The following is a 14,409-nucleotide window of genomic DNA, read 5'->3' on the forward strand; positions in this document are numbered from 1 at the left end:
GCTGAGCCGACACCACAGCCGAGCAGGCAGAGCTGCGCGGGACGGACGGTCCTCACTTCCACAGATGGTTTTCCAGCTGATTTTTTGACTGTTTCTGGACATCCAGGACCAGATCCCGAGGTCAGGCAGAGATGTTAGGCGGAGATGTGGTGGCCGTGTGGGAGGTGGCGTTGAGCGACGGCGTTTATAGGATCGAGTTCGCTCATGGCACCACCACTGGAAAAAGGATTGTTTTTGTCAATGGAAAGGTGAGATCCTGCTTCTTTCTGTTTCTGGGAGAGCAAAGTGGGGGGTTCCCAGTGTGTTTTGCCCCCTGACCAAATTTTTCCCCTCGGTTGTAAGCCAGTTTGCGCATTTTGTCACCTCATGGTGATTGATTTGAGAACTACAATTTTATCAGCTTAATTTAAAATCAGCCCATTCTGATTTTAAATGTAAAAAATAATATGTTTTAAACAAAAGAAGTATTGAATACAGTTACTTAATGAAGCTGGAAATACTACAGTTTAAAATACTTTAAAATGATTTAACATTTGACTAAACTGGCTACAAAAGATACTGAAAGTACCAGTTATTATAGATTAACAGCTGTCAGTAGTATATACTTCACCTGGTTAACTGTAACTGGACCAAACAAAGGTCATTTTCTTCTTTTTCTTCTTCTTCTTTTCTTCTTGATACATTTTTTCTTGGTACATTTTATTCTAACAGTTTTATTATGACTGTTTTATTCTACTTAGCCAAACAAATGCGATGAAATTTGTGAAAATGCAGTTCACCAAATGACCACTAAAGGCAGTAGCGAGAAAGATCTGACTGTATTAAAGAGAAATTTGGAAATGTCCAACTTTAAACAAAATGGAACATGATATATATATATATATATATATATATATATACATATATATATATATATATATATATATATATATATATATACACATATATATATAGCTGTGAAAAGTGTGAAAATTTCAGTAAATCATTAATATCTTTGGTTTATCGATAAAATTTATTGCTATTCCAGCAGGGGGCAGGCAGGAAAATTGGTCACATCATTCACATTTTTGTGCCTCCAAAGTTGCATAAAAAGCAGTGAGATCTGAATCTTCCAAATCCTGATGTTATCGCGTCATTTGAAGAAGTGAGGCGTGAGTTTAATCTACAGAGAAAGCTTTTTCAACAGCACATCAGCATAATTTAATTAGTATTTCAAATGCTTGTTAAAATAATGACTCCAAAGGATTGTTTAAGGCCTCCAGCTGATAAGCCAATCTTATCTGAATCAGTACTTTTAGTACTTTAAGCACATTTCATGCTGATGCATGTAGTACTTGTTTTTTGTGTCATTGTGGTAATAGCCTTAATACTTCAGTGAAAGGCCTTCCATGATCATTTTGTCTGTATTAACTTGTCCAAAAACAGTGAGTGTATGAAAGCAGAGCAGCAGGTGTTTATTGAAAGCAGCCATGTCTCCTTAACAGGAAGTCATCAGAAAAGACTGGATGTTCAAGCTGGTTGGAAAGGAAACCTTCATGGTGGGAGGTGCAAACACCAAAGCCACCATCAACATCGAGGCCGTGAGCGGTTTTGCATACGAGTACTCGCTGAACATCGCCGGGAAAAGTCTGCAGAAGTTCATCGACAACAGAGCCAAGACCACCAAGACCTGGCTGCTCAAAGTGGGCGGAGAGGACTACAGGGTCGTCCTCGGTGAGCTCACCCTCTCAGGTTTTTACCTGCAGCTGCACGCTGTAGTCCGGTGTTTGGAGGAGGAAATGTAGGTGAGGACGGGCAGTCTAATCTGCTCAGGGTGAGGTCAGTGTAGCTATCTTTGGAAAGGAAGCAACCAGCATCAACCTAGTTAGACTACCAAAACGTAACGGGTGGATTAAAGAAGACCTCAAATGGAAACAGAGAACCTGACGGTAACTTAGGAAAATAATCAATAAAGTCCAACAAACATGGAAATGAGACGGATTGCATCCAAAGGGAAATACGTTAAACTAAATGATACAGAAAAGTACTATAAATTATTAGACACACAAAAACCGACCAAAAAAAAATAGATGCAAAATGACCAAAACTCTCAAAATGAACCCCAAGATGACCAAAGGAAAGATCAAAATCAACCATTTATGATTTAAAATTACTAAAATCGAACACAAATGGAAATGCATCATGAGCAGAAGGACACCAAAAAAGATGCCAGTCTGTCAGAAATGATGCAGAACAACCCAAACTAAATGTCAAATACCTAAAACGAGATTCACAGCTGTGAAAATGAGACATAAAAGGATCAGCATAGTACAGCACAAACTGACCTTGAGAAGACACAATTAAATGAAGTGCAATTCAAAATGGCTAAAATGAAACTTGTGGAAAATGACCACAAGCAGCAGTAGGTTTAAAAGAAAAGCAAAACTACCAAAATTACACAAGAACATTTGATTAAAACAACAAAAATGAAATGCAAAAAGACTCAAGAGGCCCAAAATCTCCAAGATTAGATGTCAAATTACCACCAATACACCAAAAATAGCCAAAAATGACCAAATTTAAAGGAAAATGACCACACTGCTGAGGAACACTGCTGGGACCACAGTTTGGTGTCTCTTCTGCAGGAATGATGGGGAGCCTTTTACATATTTGTGCCAGCTGCTTCATAACCTGATCTCAGACATTGATCAGCTGTGTGTTATTTTAAAGAGGAAGACCAGCCACTGGTGTTGCTTAAACAAACTAACCATCTATGTTTGTTCTTTCTCACAGAAAAGGACACCATGGACGTTTGGTGCAACGGGCAGAAGATGGAAACCACGGTGAGCGCCACTGGTGAATACTCTGAGACACACTTTCCTGAAAATAAACGTAATCGTATGATGTAACTGCTGATTTCAATAAAGGAGTGGGAAACTGTGCTGTCAGGTTTGACATTACAAAGAAAACCAGGGAGGGAACATTAGTGTACATGGCAGGGGTAACTTGGAGATCTGTGAGGGCCCCACTAATGCTGAACAATATCTACATGTGTAGGAGCAATACCTGCTGCTAGATGCATGTGTTTCAGGGGAAACAGGTGTATATGTGTGGACGCCATGATGAGTTGGTTAGCTGTGTGGCTAAAAGAAGAAGTGAACGTGTTCCTGTATCAACTTCTCAGAAACATTAGATCGAAAAAGAGCGGGTGCTTTTCAAAATAAAATTCATTTTAAAGAGATTTGTGATCCTGTAGAAGTTTATGAGAAAACAGCCCTAGCGTTCCCTTTACTTATGACCCCAGGAAACACTTTCCTGAAGCTGTTTGGAAGTGATGTTATCGCTCACTCACCATCACAGCTCATTGGCCAATGAGAGCACTATTTATTTAATTTTCAAAGTAGGAGACAAAAAAAGCAATAAAGTTATTGTTTTTCTTTATGTTGTTGTGATAAGCTTCTGATTTTTCAAAATAAAACTCCTAGCGCGTTTTTAAAGCTATGAATGCTGACAAAATAAAAGCCTCCACTGTTTCTCATGTCCTGTCCTCAGGGAGAGTTTGTAGACGACGGCACAGAGACGCACTTCATGGTCGGCGGGCACGAGTGCTGCATCAAGGCAGCGAGCGGCGGGCAGAAGAAGAGCGGCATTGTGCACTATTTACTGCTGGATGGCGAGAGAGTGACAGCGTCCATGCAATAGAGCTCCTCTTTCAGACGCTCTTTGAGGTGCTTGAATGCAGCGGCACAGGATGGAGACCTTCTCCTGACAAGCAGAAGCAGATCTGTTTCTGGAGATGTGAAGAATAAACTCTGGCATGCGCAGCTCGAGCTTCATGGAGGGGTACTGGTGACGCTTTTATTTTGAAGGAGTGGCTCTTGTTGCGCAGCCTCCACGCATCAACTACCTTCCTCAATGCGTGAAGCACGCGGCAGTTGAGTAATAGAAAACCGGAACAAATAAGGTTCGAAGTTCAAAATAAAAGTGTAACAAAAAAAGGTTTGTCTTTTTTTTAAAAATTATTATCTAAAGGTAATCTGTAATATCAAAATCAGTGCACTAAAGATTAAGGAAACTTCAACTGAAGGAAATGCAAATAATAATTTTAATGTCTCAGTTTGATGTCGGCAACGGGCAGAAATTTTAACTAATTTTAAATATTTCACTTTGTGTAAGGAGTTTTCTTTAAATAAGCAAAACAAAAACAAAAAACCCTCACAATTTATGGTTTGTAAAATGTGACAATGTTTCAAATATGCAGGTTTATCTCTTTAATTTGTCCTACAGTTGAGATTTGGACTGACATAACTTTAATGTTTTGGTAAAAAAATTTTCTTGTTTTCTGATAGAAGAATGAAAGTATTTGTTGGGAAAGCAGCTGTTCGACTCACAGACAATAAGAGAGGTCATAAAGCAACAGCTCTGTAATAGTTATTTTTGTATTTTTTTCCTTTTGGTGAGAAACAATAAACCCTCAATAAACACATGTGACTGAACTGAAATCCCTGTAAATGAAATGTGAATAGATTCTGCAAACTTTGTAAAAGTTTGGGAAACCCTGGTTTGTATAACATGTGATTGAACTGTTAAAGCATGTTTGAAAGCTGGAGAAGTCCTGAAGGTGTTTCAGAGTCATCAAGTCTGATGTAAGGAGGACAACCACCCCAAATCCCTCCAAAGAGGGAGGGCAACAACTGTTGCAAAAGTCACCAAACTTTTGAAACAGATTTTGATAGTGCCCCTGTGACTGTTCAAGTCAAAGTTACAGCTCCCTGTGCAATGATACAGAGAGGACTACCCAAATAACTGCCTGCAGGTATTCCCCAGATGTCAGCTGACTGGTAAGACTCACTTATAGAAGAGCCTTTTCTACAAGAAGTAATTAGATCCAATATGTGACTAAAAAATGTCAGTTATATCTATATGGCACATTTAATTACATGTAAACTCAGTGTGCTTGCCATAAAAGATAAAAAACATTTTTAAAAAAATGACGCAGGAAAAAAAATGACGACTGACAATTTTAACAGAAGATCTTCTAAACTTTTTTTAAAATATCTGTTTGGGTGTTTTGAGAAAAATAAAATAAAATGGAAGAATGAAAAAAGCAAAAATGATAGAAATCAATATAAAAAAAATTGAAATTATATCCCATTAAGTAAACTCTTGCTGGTGTCTCGGGGTCACTGATGAATAAGAAAAACGTAATTTTTGTCATGCTTTACAGAAAGGAGAAAAAAACAATTTCTGAAAAAATAAAATTGAAATTTACAAGAAAATAATTAATTTAACGGAACAAACTAAAGTGTTTATGAGAAAAAAGTGTCATCTTCGGACTGTATTGTTATAGCTTTTTAAAAAATTAAATAATGATTATTATATTTGGTTATTATTTACAGTTTTTACAATAAAAAATAATAGTCATAAAGAAATGACAGAAAAAAACGTAAATTAAGATTAAATTAAAGAACAATAAGGAACAGAAATTAATGACTGAAAATCCCTCAGCTACACCTTTTACACTAATATACGGTTTCTGCCTGTTTTATAAGAGAAAAAAACTAAAACGTAAAAGTGTCGCGTTTTATTTTGAAAGCATCGCCGGAACTCCGCTGCGCGGCGCGTACAGCCTGACGCTCCGGGAGGAAGCTCTCCGGCCGGGATACCGCAGCTCCAGTCTATACGGGATGGACCTCACCACCGCACGAACAGGGGGGCACGGCTGAGTGTTTGGGCGCCGCGTGCGGGACTTACTTGAGAGATACCTGCTGTTCACACACCTGGATTAACTTTAGAGGCGCGCGAGCTCCTGTGGAGTCCAGCTGCTGGGGGTTTAATCCGGACAGGTGGACGTTATTTAGCCAAGACAAAAACAACAGACGGACCGGAGCAGGCATCCTAACTACCCCCACCTAACTGTTTACCAGCCGGGTACCTGCTCTGATCTTGCCCGCTTCTGAAACCTCCTCTCACGGCCTCCGACCCCCTCTGAGTTGGTGAATAAAGCTGACTTTCACACCTGGAAATCGGTTACTTTTTCCTTACCTCCCGCTCTCTAAAGCTTGGAAGCTAGTTAGCTTTAGCCGGCTAACCTAGCCACCTAGCATCAAGGCCGTTTTCTTTTTTTTATCCTCCTGCTCCTCTCTGATTAATAATCCTTTTTTAAAGTTTAATCCAGCAACACCGGGGCGAGTGTCGTTGTAATCCCGCACGGACTGCGGGGGGATATGGGGAAGCGGCGCTCAGCCTGCCGCACATCTGTCACCGCAACGGAATCTGGAAGCGGGATACCCCGAGAAACGGCTGCCTTCACCGGACAGTAGGAGCAGTGTGTCCGGTCCCCTCCTCTGGAAGCTGCTCTGGATGCAGCACTTCCATGAATTTCTCCAGGCATGTAGAAGAGTTCCATCCCTCCCTGCTGGCATAAACCTTGCACCCACACTTTGATTTAAATTCCCCGCACATCTGGAGGTAAACTGCTGGAGTATGAGTGTGCTCTGAGGCTGCTGGAGGTCACAGATTTCACCTTCTTCTTCTTCCTCTGCTGCTTCAGCCATGAACTACCAGCAACACCTTGCCAACTCGGCCGCTATCCGAAATGAGATCCAGAGGTTCGAGTCCGTGCACCCCAACATCTACTCTATCTACGAGCTGCTGGAGCGGGTGGAGGAGCCGCTGCTGCAGAACCAGATCCGGGAGCATGTCATCGCCATTGAAGGTAGGACAGGACCCGGGGGATGGAGGAGGATGGATGGATGGATGCTGGTAGTATGTGGGTGGGTTGGTGAAAGATGGGTGACAACAGACTACATTTCCAGCCCGGAGATGGTCTGTTAGATGTTGCACAATCCTCCTGAATTGTTGGTGGGAAAGTTTATTTAATGTTCACACAGTCTTTTTTTCTTCTCAGGAAATCGTGTTCAGGCTGTGAAAGCTGTCATGTTTGAGTCCCCCACATTTCAAGGGAAAAACAAAGCAGTTATCACACCCTGAGACACTCATTAAAGAGTCCTCATGAGCACAGAGTAGCACTCTTTAAAGAAGATCCTGTATGGTTCTAGAAAACCTTGTTAATAGTGACACCTGTGGGTGTGGATTGAATTGCAGGTGGCGTTTTGTTGCTAGTGTTTGGTCTTCACTAACAACAAATATAGTTTTTTATACTGTTGGATGTATGTTGTACGACATCCAACATATTTTGTCTAGATTCTTCAGTGGAGGGGATGTGTCACTGTGGCAACCAAGAAAACTGAGGTCTAAAACCAGTCCAAACTGTTTTATTCTAAACAGCGAAAGTTTGTTTCTGCCACTAAAACTAGGGAAAATGGCCAGGGAGGTAACTCAAAATTTTGAGCTATTATCACAAAATCCTAAGTAAGTTATTGTGGAATGTTACTGATAAAAAGTTGGAATGTTGTTATCTCAAAATTTGGGGTTTTATCTCCAAATTCAGAATTATTATTGCAACACTTTAAGTTCAGAATCAGAATCAAAGAAATTTTATTAATCCCAGAGGGAAATTGAGTTGTCATAGCAGCAAATATACAACAAACATTAAGCACTCATATAAAATGAGTGTAGAAACAGATATTGATAGAAGTTGTTTTCAAATTTTGTATTTATTGTCTCAAAACTTCAGGTTTTTATCTTTCCATTTTTGTCTGAGATATCTCAAAATTCCAAGTTACTTTCAAGTAAATTGAAATGTAGTTATTATTACAAAATGGTTTTATCAACAAAGTTTGAGTTGTCACAAAATTTTAAGTTGTAATATCAAAATTTAGAATTAAAAACTGAGCATCTCAACATTGTGAGTTATTCTCTTAAGGTTTTAAGTTAAATATCTAAAAATTAGGGGTTACTTCTAAGCTAGGATTTTGAGTTATCTCAAAATGTTGGACTTTTATCATAAAATTTCTGGGTTTAATCTTAAAGTTTTGAATTACTTATGTTGAAATTTCAAGTTACTTAAGTAAGTCAAAATTTGCATACATACTTGAAAATCAAACGTTAGTGATTCCCTCGACCATGAATCCCTTCAGCATCCAAATGTGGACATTTTCACCCTTTAAAAGTAGAAAATACTAAGAAGAAGAGGAAAATTGGGGGGGGGGACTTTATGAATTTGGGGGTGGAGTTACATTAGAGTTACATTAGTTTAGAGCTGCTAAAATGTAAATGATCAATTGAATGGAGAAAATTAAAGTGATTTGGTGGTTTTTGTACCTTAGACTTTTGCCAGTGATTCAGTGGGTTTTGTCCCGACTGAACTAGTTATCGAAAAGATGTTATTGATAACAAAGCCTTTTGTTTACATCTTCTTTGTGTTTTTAGTGTTATTATCAGAGTCTGAACACAAACCTGACTCAGGTGATAAATAAACTTGCTAGCAGTGATCAAAGAAAGTGATAACCTTTGAGGCGTTCTCGATGGATCGGGTAGTTTGGGAACAGATTGATTCCTCGTAATTCACAACATCACCGGGATTACACTTTTACATAACGGCTTCATAACCTAATCTCTCTGTCAGATTAGCAGAAGACCAAAACAAACGTCCCCTGTGCTGAACAGCTGTTCCAGCCTCCATAAGTACAAGTGTCTCAGCATTGATTTATTGATCGATATTGATGGGGAAGCAGCAACGATCTGACATGATCCTTTCTCCTTTAAACACAAGAGACGGTGAGAGCCAGATGGCTGCTGTTTGGTGGTTAATCCAGTGAATTAACCACACATTGGTGCAAAAATCCTGTAAATCCAGCTCAAACATAAGCAGATATTACATTGAAACAGAAACGATCTGATCAGAGAGAAGCAGCTGGAATTCAGAGATGTTACAGCTGGAAGTGAAACTCATTCAGACCTGAGAAGTGGAGTTTCTGCTTGCTCCTTTGGGCCACATGATGAAGGAAATGATGCTGAGGATGACGATATGAAGCTACAGTCATTTCAATGAAAACAAACTGATGAAATGTGAAAGTAAGAATAACGATGGAATCCGCTATTGCAAATAAGATGATACGATCTGATGCACTAAATAAAATAACAACAAAAACAAATTGCAACACTAGTAGCGATAGTCATAGCAATATTAATAAATAATCTGTAATGACATACATTAAACAGAAAGGAACTAATGATGTAAAAAAAAAAAAAGGTAAATAATTGAAAAAGCGGATTTACAGGTAGCTAAGTGTTTTTCAGTGTGATTTTAAAGGATCCTGGCAGAGTAAAGGGATTACATCACTCATGACATTTAAAGATAATAACTGTGCTGTGATTTCAGGTGATTTATGGGTAAAATAATCACTGACAGGGACGTTAGAAGCAGCAGAAAACCTCCCGCGTTTTCCTCTCAGACAGTTACTGCTGCTTGTTCTTCTAATGAACACAGCAGAGAGCTCAAGAAACAGCAGCCATGTTTAAAATGCGTTCAAAATTTATTCATCTAATTAAAATTCACTAGTTGCGATGATGGTCAATAAGGCAATCCGATGATCACGTACATTTACACGTGTGGCACAGATTTCAGTTTCTCCCGTCTTTCATGTTTTTGCCTTAAAATGAAAATATTTGTGTTGGATATACGTCTTTCGTTAGCTGCCTTAAAGGCAGAATTACAGCGTGTGAATGTATGGCTGACACAACGTACATGCGCAGTGAGGATAATTCTGATCTATTCCGATTAGTTTCTCAGTAGTTTCTTTAGATCATGGTGTCATGTGTTGCGTTTTGAGATCTTTAAGCGTACTGAACTTTGTCAGGTTCTATTTTAATGATTTATTGATTCAACTGCTCTGACGGTAGTCAGGCTGGTGAAATTGAACTTGAAATTGAGCTGTTTAAAAATGTGACTGTTAATTAATTATAACATGGAGGGGAATATGTTTTCACATAGGACCGTCAGCAGTTGGCCTTTGTCGACCCACCCGAAGTTGGCTCATTTGTTTAGGGTACATCGCTTTGTTTTGTGGGCTGTTTTGCTTTTCTAGGGCCCTGACATGTTTTTGCATTTATCGTTTATGATCCATTTAACTTTTGGCCTACTCACTTTTTAGCTTTTTACGATTTTTATTTTTTGTAACCTTACCTTATTTTGGGCTTTATTTCTTTGCCAGTCTTGATTTTAAGCCCCACCTTCTTTTGGGGGTTTCCCTTTTTTCTTGACCCTGCCCACTTTTGGGACTAATTCATCTGTTTTGCTCTCCAAATAGACTGTTAATGTGTATGCATCCAAAACCCAGTCAGGCATTACTCTTACTAAAGAATATTATTTCCTGCACCACAAAAATCTGTCCTTTCCCACAGTCACTGATATCTGTATATATAGAATACTCAGAGGGGGGGAAATACTTTTTCTTGGCATGCTGTCTATCTGTTGAGGCTTCAAAAATACTTCTATGTGTAACCCTGATTTGTAATGTTCTGGTAGTTTGATCTGAACCACAAGAAGAGGAATGTGAGATGTTCTCCAGCAGAAAATGTGACAGAATTTGAAATAAAGAATATGTTGAACTTCTCTAGGCTTCATTGTGTTTTGACAGCTTACCATTGATGTGTTTTCTAACAGAATGTTTGACGTTACAGTCCAGCTGTGCTGGTAATAGTTCAGGATGTCAAATCAATATTGTCACTTACAGAAAAGTGCATTAATTGTGTCTTATTTCTTTCTTAGGCTTGTTATTTCTCATAAACCTGGCCTAAAATAAATGGGGTTTAGTTTTTGCATTTCTTGTGTATTTTGGAGGATTTTGAGTCAGATTTGAGTCTGAATTGAATCATTTAACATCTGCTGTGGTCTTTCTAGTCAGCAGCATGGGTGGTTTGGGGATGCTAATAGTTCAGCAAGTCAAATTAGTATTGTTGTTGAAATAAAAGTGTCGTAATTATGCCTTATTTCTTCCTGAGTATAGTTGTTTTTGTTAAATTTGGCGTAAAATGAATGGGGTTTGGTGTGTTTTTAGAGGATTTTGAGTCAGATTTGAGTCTTAATTGAATCATTTGACATCTGGACCAGCTGCAGTCCTTACAGTCGGCAGCACAGGGCTGGGGGTGGAGGCATTCAGCGGCCTCGCAGCTGTCAGCTGAGTAGTCCAAGCACTGACTCGCTCCTGCTCTGTTCACTTCCATTTTGCCTGAATTCACATGGTGACTCATGCTGGAAATAACCCAAAACAGCAGCAGCAGCACTGTCATCCTCTGTCTCTGCCTCTCGGTGCACATCTGGACGTGTCGCTCAGATTCACGTCGGGTTACATAAGCTCTCGGCTCCGGAGGCTGCTGTCCTCGCCGCTCCCGTGGGCCGTGACTCGGCCCAGTTACGGCGCTCTGACTGCACGCCTCTGTGGGGGCTCATTTGCATGTGAGGTGTGTGCGAGGATGGATGGGCAATGCCCTGCCAGCCAGGTGACACTGACCCACTTTCTGTGTTTGGCCTCGCAGCTGTGGATGCATGAAATGAAACCAAACCCACGCTGTGAACATCCTTCACTTCATCCTCCCACAGCAGGAGAGCCAGCGTGGAGTGGAGGTTAACCAGCATCAGAGGCTACAGAGTCCCACTTAAAGGCTGTAAAAGAGCTAATTAAGAGCAGAGAGACACAGAAACTACAACAAAGAAGAGAATAAAGACTTCTTTGTAATCTTTGAGTGTTTACGTGAAACTGTGCAGGTTAAAGTCCTGCATCAGATTCAAACAGTGATTCATATATTGTGGAATTTACCTGTCGGAGGTGAGCAGAACAGTTGCGTGGTGGAGTGCAACAAGCCTTTTATTTAATCACTCCTGCTCCTTTGTCCGAGTTCTTCTCCAGTAACACCGGCGTCTACTTTCTGCCTCGGGCTTTTGTCTCACTCCACCAGCCTGCGGTCAGCGAACGCACCGTGTGACCCAGTTAGCCTCACCACGGTGTGTTTGCTCTGTGTTTTCTCTCTTCAGTTATTATGATTGTGCCCACGCAGCACTCATTCTCATGTTTCAGCCATTAGGACCGACTGTGACGCAACGCCCATCCCGCTCAGGGACGAGCGGAGATAAAGAGGCGAGCAGGGTTTGGGACTCAGCTAAAAGAAATCTCGCAGGGCTGCCAGGGGGTGAAGCAGACACCAACCTGAACCTAAGCATTGTTTTTAGTCACCTGCTGCCAGGATGGCTGCAGATGATGATGGTCATTTTGGTCTTTGTCTGTCATCAAGCTAAGAACATTTTCCTACAGTTTAGCTTTTAGCATAGTTTAGCTTAATTTGACCTTTTATTAAAACATTAAAATCACTTTAGGCTAAAATGGCAGCACAGTAATGAGCCAGCAAGGACACTTTATGCTAAAACCAGAGGGAGATGAAGAAAGAAATGTGAATCACATGTTCTGTAATGTAAATAAATCACGGTTTAAAGCTATAAAACAGACTGCAGCAGGAAATCAAAGCGGTAGAGTAGCTGGAAAACTTCCAAATATCAGCACAAGGTCTGAGAGACACTTTCAGGGTTTTTTTTGCTTTTCTTTACTGCATGTGGAAATTTTTTGGTGCCCCTCAAAGAGGGTTTAGACAGCCCCCCCCCCCAACCAAAAAAAGAAAAAAAAATCCCTCCCCAGTGTTAGCTTAAAATAACAGCAAATTTGTCAGAGATGGAAAGGGTTCAGCCTTTCAAAATAAGAGCAAAGGGCTTGTACCCTAGTTGAATCAGCTTCCTCATTCTCTTTGATAGATGAAAAAATAAAGCTAATTTGTAAAATATATTTAGATCTTTGCATGGGAAACACTGCAACACTTCAAAATTAGCAGAATAGATCCTCTTTGGACTCTATTAGCTTCACTTGGCATGATTTACAGTCCAAAATTATCCTTATCTGTCTCAAACGGTTGTAGCCTCATGTTACATTCTGCCTAAAACAAGTCGATTTAGGTCTTCTGTTTTTTTTAAGAACACAGTTTTCGTTGTTTAACACCCACAACCCTTTATACTATCACCTAAGGTGCTGTGGAATAGGAACATAATAAAGCAAAGCTAACTGCTTTAAAATGGATGTACTCTGCTTACTCCCAACACCATATTCTTATTTTTGTACTAAATACAAAGGAAAAGCAGAATATGCACCACTTAAAAAATATACAGGAGCATTTTAAATTATACTGGCTGTTTTAAAGTCACCAATAAAAAAGAAAAAATATTTAAATACAGCTTCAGATCACCTTTTAGACAACGACTGGGCAATTCATTTTGTCAAAGGGGCCATGTGAGAAGCTGGAACTATTGTAGAGGGCCACACCAGTCCCAGCTTCTTATAGGGACCATTTGGAAAATGATTTGACCACCTGTGTTATAGCGTGCTTTTGGTTGATGATAATGACAACCAGTGCAACTAGTAGTTGATAAATTAGTTTGCTGGCAGAATATTAATGGGTAATCATTATGAAAATCAAATAATTGATTATATTTGAGTAAAAAAAGGTCAAAAGTTTTCTCTCATGTTATTTTTTTGGTCTGCTTCTTCATTGGTAGGTTTTAAAGAACCCCACCCTTTTTAAATACAAAGAAGTCATTTTTGCAACCCTGCCTTATTTACGGATGTTTATGGTCCTGCCTTCTTTTGGGGGTTGGCCTTTGTCTTGATCCCACCCAATTTTGGGTCTATTTCTTCTTATATTACAATTGGACCTCTTATTTTCTGGCTTCTTCTGTTTTCCTGGTGTCCCACTTTCTTACGATGTTTGTTTTTCTTTTATGACCACACATTATTTTTGGGCTACTCCTCCTTTTTGAAGAATTTCTCCCTTTTTATTCTTATTCTTGGATTAAAAACAAGGTGAAGCAACACCTTAAATACATACAAGAACACTTGACAATAATACAGGGCTGTTTTAAGCCACCATATGGTCATAAAAAAATTAAATGATGGATCTTCCCCTTCAGACTACTTACTAAGGTATTTTTGTATGATACTGATAGCAGAAATACAACAGTTATTTGATTTATAATTATATAATTAGTTTATTTCCTGAATTTTAACAGGGAACCATTTAGATGATTAAGTAGTTGTTTTTAAGATAAAATGGAGAAGAGTTTTTATAGTCTGTCCTGTAAAGATTTGATGATTAATGCTATATCAAACTTCTGTTCTGTGTTTTCTTACATTTTCTAGAGAAATTATCTGTTAGGTGACTGATTGTAAAGTAATCTCCAAAGTGAGGGTATGTGCGTCGGTTGTTTCCTTGTTTGTTGACGGTAGCACTTTTCTGTAAAGCTCAGTGAGCGTTACTCTGGCAGATGGTCGATCACAGAGTGGCGCTGATTGTGATGTAACACTGCGGCTGATTGACGGCCGCTAATAACTGTAATAAGGAGTCACGGGATGCTTTTAAACGAGGCTTTTAGCCATTGCATAACTGCGCCCGCTGACCGCCGCTGAAGTCTGTCCTGAGATATTACGC

The 14,409-nt window shown here is 39.5% G+C and overlaps 2 protein-coding genes across 6 annotated transcripts in view; both read left to right on the top strand.

Annotated features, from left to right (window-relative positions):
- On the top strand, positions 1-4,465 carry LOC134620408 (fas apoptotic inhibitory molecule 1). 2 transcript variants are annotated; one of them, XM_063466572.1, is made up of 4 exons: positions 1-248; positions 1,485-1,713; positions 2,773-2,835; positions 3,532-4,465. In XM_063466572.1, exons 1-4 carry the CDS (start codon positions 132-134, stop codon positions 3,786-3,788), a joined length of 666 nt encoding a protein of 221 aa, XP_063322642.1. In that variant the 5' UTR covers positions 1-131; the 3' UTR covers positions 3,789-4,465. The 2 variants fall into 2 exon arrangements, with proteins under 2 accessions (XP_063322642.1, XP_063322643.1); XM_063466573.1 differs by having other exon boundaries at positions 2,773-2,822; positions 3,532-3,786.
- Positions 4,466-5,625: 1,160 nt separating this feature from the next.
- agap1 (ArfGAP with GTPase domain, ankyrin repeat and PH domain 1) overlaps positions 5,626-14,409 on the top strand; it is a 174,558-nt gene continuing 165,774 nt past the window's right edge. Inside the window, exons 1-2 of one of the 4 annotated variants that reach the window (XM_063466424.1) lie at positions 5,626-6,450; positions 6,533-6,697. In XM_063466424.1, the coding sequence (XP_063322494.1) occupies positions 6,535-6,697 (163 nt within the window). In that variant the 5' untranslated portion in view covers positions 5,626-6,450; positions 6,533-6,534. Of the gene's footprint in view, positions 6,698-14,409 lie in introns of all 4 variants that reach the window. The other 3 variants (XM_063466425.1, XM_063466426.1, XM_063466427.1) reach the window with 3 other exon arrangements.

The sequence above is a fragment of the Pelmatolapia mariae genome, linkage group LG23 (assembly GCF_036321145.2).
Source record: "Pelmatolapia mariae isolate MD_Pm_ZW linkage group LG23, Pm_UMD_F_2, whole genome shotgun sequence".
NCBI classification, from domain to species: domain Eukaryota; kingdom Metazoa; phylum Chordata; class Actinopteri; order Cichliformes; family Cichlidae; genus Pelmatolapia; species Pelmatolapia mariae.

Excerpts from the sequence above, each read along its gene's own strand:
- LOC134620408 (XM_063466572.1), top strand. The coding sequence starts at position 132 with ATGTTAGGCGGAGATGTGGTGGCCGTGTGGGAGGTGGCGTTGAGCGAC. Across the intron at positions 249-1,484 it reads TTGTTTTTGTCAATGGAAAG|GAAGTCATCAGAAAAGACTG; the intron begins GTGAGATCCTGC and ends TCTCCTTAACAG. Across the intron at positions 2,836-3,531 it reads AACCACGGTGAGCGCCACTG|GGAGAGTTTGTAGACGACGG; the intron begins GTGAATACTCTG and ends TCCTGTCCTCAG.